At 41.4% G+C, this 8,709-nt stretch overlaps 1 protein-coding gene across 1 annotated transcript; it reads right to left on the reverse strand.

Annotated features, from left to right (window-relative positions):
• Positions 1–2,192: 2,192 nt before the first annotated feature.
• LOC122774627 (voltage-dependent calcium channel gamma-4 subunit-like) lies at positions 2,193–7,816 on the reverse strand (the record flags this gene model as incomplete). Its single annotated transcript, XM_044034085.1, has 4 exons — positions 2,193–4,791; positions 5,372–5,512; positions 7,162–7,245; positions 7,561–7,816. Coding segments are annotated over 4 exons (1,278 nt in total), but the record flags the coding sequence as incomplete, so codon positions are not given.
• Positions 7,817–8,709: the final 893 nt, after the last annotated feature.

Here is an 8,709-nt window from a genome sequence, read left to right on the forward strand (position 1 = left end):
ACCAGTAGCCGCTCTCGCGCCCAGGAAGTCAAGTGGCGTCCAGACGGTCACATTTGCTCACATGCTAACCGTCACGCACTCACAAACACATGCTTTTCAACTCCCACTGGACTGAAACTGAACCCACATGACACACTATACTGGTTGTATATATAGCTGTTAATAGTTACTGGGACAAGTGACAAGTGGTGCATGGGCAATAGGTGCTTGTTTGTAAATGGAAGTGGACTTCCCAGAATTCTTGATGGAGCTGTAGATTGACAGTGGAGGCACATTGAACAGGAAAACCTCATATATCATGTCTATATTTGAAGATTCTGAGACGTTACAGAATGCTGTGCCTATGCTGTGAGTCTGGCAGCTTGTACTTGTTCCTCCACTGCGACTCTATCTAGATTGCAACAGGTATTATAATAATGGCGACGAGTAATCCTCAAGGTGCAGCACTGAGCACAGTGAGGAATCTCAGTCTGCTTGTCAGTGATTTAACACTGACTTCACACTGTCCCGGTGCATCTAAATCACATCTTGTCTCTGAGTGGATTCTTCCAGTTTGACTTTGGATATATTCCCACATTCTTCCCTCCTGTCAGTGATAATCCCTCTGAGGTCAAGTAAAACCTGCCCAGTGGACTCAAGTGCCCAAAGCAGACCTTGACAGGATTTTAATATATCTGTTTATTCAAAGTCATGCGTGCACCAGATGGGCCCTTCAGCGTGCGGAGAAACTTGATGTACTCAGGAAGTGCACCGTTTAAAAAATAAAAACGCCACACTAATTGAACTTCTACTTGCTTTTCTCATTATCCTATGTGGCAAATATCACCCATCTGGAACTCTCCATATATTTGCAAATATTATGAGCCTCAGGTCTGACAGAGAAGGTCGAAGACTCAGGATCACAAATTACCCGAGAGACCTTGAGTTTAAGTAACGACTTAAAACAATATTTGCTCACTCTTGATGAATTCTCTGTGTGTGATGTAAAGTACATTGACTCAGCACTTAACTAAAACTGAGCTTCTTATGGGTGAACAATTTTTATTTTAGCTGATACTTCCATACATAACACAGGCAAATGTGCTTGAACTAAACTATCAGTTGCCTCTTTTTTTCTTTACAACTTTAGAATTCCTCTAACGTGTTTATCAACAATGATCTAAGTTTTATCCACAGTCTATCAGACTCCCCACACACTGCCACAGTCTCACTCCTTCTGCAGTTATGGATCACTTTTAATTTACTGTCTAAAGTCATTATTTCTTTGCGTGATCAAAACAACTGTTTTTTTAATGACAATACAATTCTTGTGTCGTCTATCTCAATTATAGTCTAATGAATGTATCCATGACACAACCCTGAAAGGACGTGATATGAGGTTCTTTTACCTTTCATCATTCCAAATATCATACTTATTTTTGAACAATCACAATGAGCAAATAACTCCATTAATTGTGAATTAAAAGTGAATTATTTGCAGCTGCATGTTTGCATGTGTGAATAACATGTGTTATACAAATATCAGTTAAACATGTATATAATACATTTGGCTAAATAAAATCCTTTGTCTGTGTATATATATATGTATGTATACATATATATACATACATACATACATATATATATATATATATATATATATATATATATATATATATATATATATATATATATATATATATATATATAGTTAAATTGTTGCTGCAGGATTTTTGCTTGTGGGTGACTGTGGTTCAGTGGTTACAGCTGGTTATTTTCCACCTGGAAGGTTGGGGATTGATTCCTGGCTCATATACAGTAGATGCATGTTTGCATGTGTGAATAACATGTAAAGCACTTTAATTAGAGTTAGTAGTAATGAATGTGACCCCTGCATATAACCCATGCTTGTTACACACCTGTAATAAACACATACAGGCCGCGCCGTCCTGGGATTTGAGTCCAGTTCCTTTCCTCTTTCCCCTAAAATGGTGACCATCAAGCCTAAAAAGGCCATGATAAGATAATTTCCTGTCTTTTTTAAAGCACGTTATTGCGAGTTTAACCCAAGTAAAGGATCGGATTACTTCTCCCTCCGCGTTATAACCTGCCAACAGAATATCACAGCTATAACCTCAGTCTGTACTTTATAGAAAAAGCCCAGACTTTCTCCTTTCCGCAGATAAAGAAACAGAAACACGGCACTCTGTGAATATCTTTGTTATTGTTTTTTTTTTATAAACTTCGTGCAATACAGTGTTTAAGTTTATCACACATTTAGATAAACCATAATCATTGTCTAGATATATCTATTCTCAACTACATACTATTTCATATTGCCCACATAAATGCTATCTGTGTGCAGTTTTATCACATTTTTTTCTTTTTTCTGAAACAAAATCAAAGAAATGAAAAGTTGTAGAATCTGGAAGCATCTGGTCGTCTGTTTTGTTGACTCTGTTATGTCATGTAGCAGGTGTGTCCATGGTTTCAGCCCAGGGTCTGCAGTTACCCAGGACGGTTTAGAAGAGAGAGCGAGTGGACGAGGGGAGGAGGGGACTCCACGTGTTTACATTCTCATCAACATAAACAGAACAGCTCCGAGTTCAGATTCGAGAGTCAGCCGTCACAGGGGAAGCACAGTGAGAAGGTTAAGGGTAATGTGACAAACTAGGGGGAAACACTGATCATGTGACCTGATATCAGGAGGGGAGGGGCCAAGAGTGAAATCACCCAGCATGAGTCCAAGGAAGGCATCAGGAACAAAACACTTCATCCAAACCCGCATATGCATAACCAGTTTGAACAGTGGTCCCGAAGACGTATGTGTAGACTTTACAAATATATGTATGCTTAAATTACAATGTACAGGAATATTTCAAAGTTTTTCTCTATAGTGTTTTGAACCCTCTCATCCCACATATACATATTATATTTTTTTGCCACTGAAAATGATGAGTTGCATGTGTCACTTTGGGACTCTTTCATGGAGAAAACATGTTTCTTTTTTTCTCTTTTCTCGTTGTTGTTTTCTGCTCAGGCAGCAACCTTTACCTGATTCTGTACAAATGTGTTATTCTATGTCCCTTTTTTTCTGCTCCCTCTAGTCAGAGGTTTATGTTAATGCCCAAGAACAAACATCTTCAACACGACTATAGCTACAAGTACTACTGTTAACACTGATAAGAATGAAAAGAAGACAAACACAAGCCTGCAAAAAACACAGACTCGAAAGAACAATGAAGTTGGTCAGTTGTCTCAGTCACTCGCATTATTGTTGCATTTCTCTCCGTAGCAATATTGGAAGACAATTTGCAGTATTCACATCTGACTTCATGTTATAAATGAAATATAGGGGTTATAAAAAAACAACACAGGCTCACATTCTCCCACGTATTGTGCACACTCATGCTTGACACTTTGACACAGTTTCACACGGCGCGCCGGCAGCGGCAGCGGCAGCGGCCGTACATGGAAGAATTCACAGTAAACATCGTCAAGATCTAAAATGAAAGTCAAACGAACAACAAACAAACGTGGAAATCGACACGTCATTCGATCTACAGTGTGTTTGCAAGGATAGCTAGCCTGTAATAACGCTAAGAATAATCACAACAACAATTTTACATCAATGCTGATCAGGTTAAATTAGCGATAATATTGCACAAAGAATGTGTGTGAGACATTTTCATAATAGCCCAAGGTTAAATGCGTTTGATCATTAACAAAATAAATCATTTCTAGCACATTAAAATATCAAAATACTTTTCCTGTGAAAGTTCATTGTTGTTGTTATTATCGCTCTGTTATTACACTTCTTCTTGTTCTCATTGAGCTCGAGTCGACTAAGTAACAGTGAACATGGAGGGAGGGATATACCATTTCATTTGTGTGTCTCCTATTCACTTCCTGTTGAGTCACACAAACACAGTGCTCCTCTCTATCTGTCTCCTTATATCACTAACCATCCTTCTTTTCTCCCTTCCTCCTTGCCTTTCCCTCTCATTACCTCTCTCTACACAGGCGTTGTCTTCCTATTGAGGGTGTTGGAGTTGCTCTCCCTGTCTCCCTTCAGCCTGTCCAGAGTTCCCATCCCTCTCTCCCTGTCTACGGTGGATGAGGTGAAGGGTGGAGGGCCGGAGCCCACAGAGTTGGGCATCTGCGCGTTCGAGTTGGAAGAATTTGAGGGGTTGTGGGACTTAAGCGAGGGGAGTGTACCACTCATGATCACTCCCCCTCCTCCCCCATCCTTTGGGAAGCAGTTGTGGAGCTGGTAGAGTGTGGCCCTGTCCACTGTTCCGTACATGGGTGGCAAGCCCCCCAGTTTGGGGTCGCGGGACAAGGTGTAGAGGGAGATGTCGCCTCCGGCCAAGGCTGTGTGGGAGCGAGAGTGGGGGTTAGGTAAAGTGGACACTGAGATGGGGCCCTGGGAAAGCAGCGCAGATGGGGGCAGGCCAAAGTTCTTGCCCCCACCTCCGCCCACAGGCGAGGGGTCCCGTGACCGGGAGGGGTCAGTGGAGCGGGACGAGGAGCGGGATCTGCGGCGGAAGCGGTAGCTGGGCAGGCGGAGCATGGCGTGTGTGGTGCTCTTGAAGATGTCGGTGCGTGAGCGGCAGCGCAGCTCCTTGTTCTTCTCAATGTAAATGTTGACGGCGAGCACCCCGACCATCTCAGCCATGATAAAGGACAGGCCTCCGAAGTAGAAGGACCACCCGTACGAGTACTGCCACTTCTTATCCTCGTCCTTCTTTGGGGAGATGTCTCCCAAAGCAGCAGAGATGTACACGATCACCCCAATTATGTTACTCAGACCTGAGAAAGCACAGAAAGGCGGTGTTTATAAAATACAATAAAGAAGAACAACCTATAGCACTAAGGATAACATTTGTTTCACAATGATTTGTGACACTGTCAGGACAGAACACTGGCAGTAAAATCCTCTGAAAGATGAGTCTAAACATAACATAACTAAGCATGACTTTTGTGTTTCACAGAAACACTCATACATGCAGACACATCTTCACACAAACAGACACACACGTACACAAACGCCAATATGGGTTTTTCTAAGGCCGATGGCAGTATTTACAAATCAGGGCAGCTGATGCATCAAATTTTATTTTCTTCCTCTAATAATTACAGTTTAACTAATGATAAACAAGACTGCTTTAATACTCAACAGTCTGCATTGTGTGTCTGCACTGCAGTGCAAACATATACTTTAAATAAAACAATGTGTATATTAAATATTTAATACATGAAACTGATCATTAAAAGATAAAACTTTGTCAAATAAAGATTTGGATTAAAAATTCAGCACCCATCATCGTTTCTGAGAACAAACGTTTAAGAAACGTAACAATGGGCAGATGTCAACTGTTCATCTACATACCTGCAGCCACGAAAAGTATTCCAGCCCCAAGGATGATGTTTCTTTTGCTCTTATAGAAACGACTAGCAGCGATGCACACTCCTCCCATCAGCAGCAGGATGGCACTGAGGATCGGGAAGATGTTGGAAGCCCTGACGACCCCTTAACAGAGGAAACAATACAGAATTGTAATGCGACAATATATTCAGGCGTATTCCTTTGGATATTAAATGATTCTAATCATTGTCTCATTTTTATGTTACTGTTGACTGTTGACTGTTGCTCTCTTCTTTATCTCATCCTGTCAGAGCTGAACTGAATACTGTGGATGGAGCTGCTCAAATGCACTGAATTGGCTAAATAAGTCGGCTGAGACACAGTGACAGGCAACACAACTGTCGAATATAAGCTCAAGAAACACTAGCTGTAACGGTTTGACGTCCAGTGTATAGGAATTAGAGAGAAACTAATGGAGACAAAACTCATCCTTCCCGTTCCCAAACATGTCAGGGAACTTCAGTGGCCTTCACATACCAGAGAGTGTCTTGTGACGCAAGCTTCTAATTCAAAATGAGAAACACACACTCTGGCCTGTTTGTGTGTCGGGCAGCTGTAGAAACATTATACCTATACTCTATACAACAGGGACCAGCAAGTACATGTGGTCAAGGGCCAATTTTTTTGTAAGCAATTGCATATTTGGGTCAAAACATCATATCTGCATCAGGGAAAGTGCCTTAAAATGTCGTCAGTCAGACACGTTTGCTGCCTTAAACTAACAATAATGTGGACATTGTCTTTAATCACCATCTTGTTATGAAGACAAATGCGTATTGCATATAAATATTGTATATTTAACAGCAGTGGTTTTATTTTTGATTTTCAAACCAAACATTTAGTTTAGGTTAACTCTCAATTCTAGCAACAGAATCTATTTGAAAAAGTTTGTATATTTTCAGAATAAAAGCTCTGAACACGATATGAAATTAAATTTTTTTTTGTGGAGACAAGCAAATGATTTATGCTGGCGTACCAGCTGCTGACCACTGCTGTACAAATATACTTATTTGCACTATTCCTGCTAATAAACCCTCCTAAATGTTACACACTGGACCTTTGACTAAACCTTTGACCTTTCTCACTAAAATAAGGGGGTTCATCCAGGATTTGTGAATCTGGACGAACCTGCTTTTTCTGCTCATGTTGTAAATAAAAGCCCACATACATTACAGAGTGGCTCACTGAACCTATTTACAGTGGGAATGAGGTATAAAATTCCATGTCAGCCTTGTTTCGACAATGCTGGAGGCTGAATAATAGACACCAATAAAAGGGGTTGAAGTAACTTCATTAAAAATATACACACTGTACTTGGTGAGGACCTTAATTACTCATTTCTGGGCACATGATTGAATCAAACCCTTCCCATGTGGCCTTCAGCCAACCATGGACACACACACACACGCACACACACACACATTAACACTCTTCTCTCATCTAGGACAACTAGGCCACGAGAGAGAAAATGCCACCTAAATGCCAGCAAAATGTCTCTGCAACATTGTAAACAGAACACAGGCTTTGGCACGTGCACACATGTCGCATATCATAGCGCACAAAAATACCACTGCAGGGCAATGAGCACTAAATAAGGAGACCCATCAATCATGTCTTTCTCTAAATAGCCATTGTTATCTGAGGAATGTACGCTGTGAACACCAAGTTTAACAGGTAATGGAGACGAGGATCAGGCTCGTTTCCACTTAGCAAAGCCTCATCCTCTTTGCCTTTTAATGCTGGATGTGACTTACGTAGGACATACTCTGCACCATCATGGTCAAAGTCTGCATCCTCTGGGAAGTGGTTGATCTGAGAACACACTCCTCTCTTCACCCCTGAGGAAAAAAGAATTGGAGAAAACAGCAGTAATCAGACACGACGAGACAAAAAGAACTCACACCTGCAACCTCAAGAAATAAAAAACAACAAATATCCTCCTGAGGGACAAACAGATCCGACCTCTGAACACAATCATATCTGTGCTGCAAGTGTTTTTAATCCAAGCATTCACTGATAAATGACAACGCTGATGACAAACAACACAAAGGTTAATGGTTCTTTCAGGAATTGCAAGTTAGTAACATCACATTCATACAGTGCATACACACACACACACACACACACACAGGCACAGGCAGACAGGTAACTACCCGATGGGTCTTGCGTGTTGACAGACAGACGAAAGGAGGGACGCACACGCGGTGATGACAGCGCACCACTGTTGCTGATGGATGGATTGTGAGGGAGAGATGGAGTGATGGAATGGAGACACACAGACGGAGGGAGAAATGGACAGACGTGGAGCGAGCTGGTCTCTTTCTCACAGCTCTTAACATTTCCACAGGTTAGTCTGCAAAGAAACACATGGAAGGACAAAGGAGCGGGACATGAGCTGAGCTGAGCACATTAGTGTTACCGACGGTGAAACATGTTCTCATGCAGCTTCAAGGTGCTTTATGAGAGAAAAGGCACGCACATCCAAATTTAAATAAACACTAGGACCACGATATATACACATCTCAGTCATCGGCCTTCTGCATGTTTTAACAACATGTTTTCACCGTTGTTTCATCCCTCACTTCAGCAGAGGTGCCCGTGAACTTTTGTGTATGTTACCTTCAGTATGTAAGCGTATAAGGTATATTTAGAACTCTGACATCACTCGCCGTGTGACCTGGTGCAGGTGCACATAATAGGTCTTCGCTGTTTTTCCTCTTTGTCACCTGGTGTGTCATTTTTGTTCGGACAACAAGTGGTGTGTGGACACTTTCTGCTATCTATCACTTCATAAAATAATAATAAAGAAATGACTTACCCTAGTATCACTGTTACAACATAACATTCTTACTGACACAGGATATATATTTAATGTACAAGGAATTGTTAGATTGTAAATACAATCTGTGAATAAGGACCTTTTAACTACTTTACATACAGTCAAGTAACTTCTGACCCTTTTCCACTATGGTATTCCACTACAAAATAGTACCTACTCAACGTGGGCGGAGTCATCACTGCACGAATGCATGAAACTGCGGTGACTTCGTTTTACACACGACACACACACACAAACAAAGTGACAAGTGACTTGTGAAGCTGTCGTTTTCAGTGCAACCAAACTGAATCATTAGAATCAGTTAAAACTATTTGTTCAGTGCTTCAGTCACTGGACTGAAATACAGTGGCAGGGTTTGTGATCAACAGTGATTTCGACGACGTCTTCCATAGTGCCTACTCAGCTTGCTAGAGCAGGTACTACAAGAAGCACCTGGAACCAGGTACTATGCTGGTGGAGACAT

Source organism: Solea senegalensis, linkage group LG9 (genome assembly GCF_019176455.1).
Source record: "Solea senegalensis isolate Sse05_10M linkage group LG9, IFAPA_SoseM_1, whole genome shotgun sequence".
NCBI classification, from domain to species: domain Eukaryota; kingdom Metazoa; phylum Chordata; class Actinopteri; order Pleuronectiformes; family Soleidae; genus Solea; species Solea senegalensis.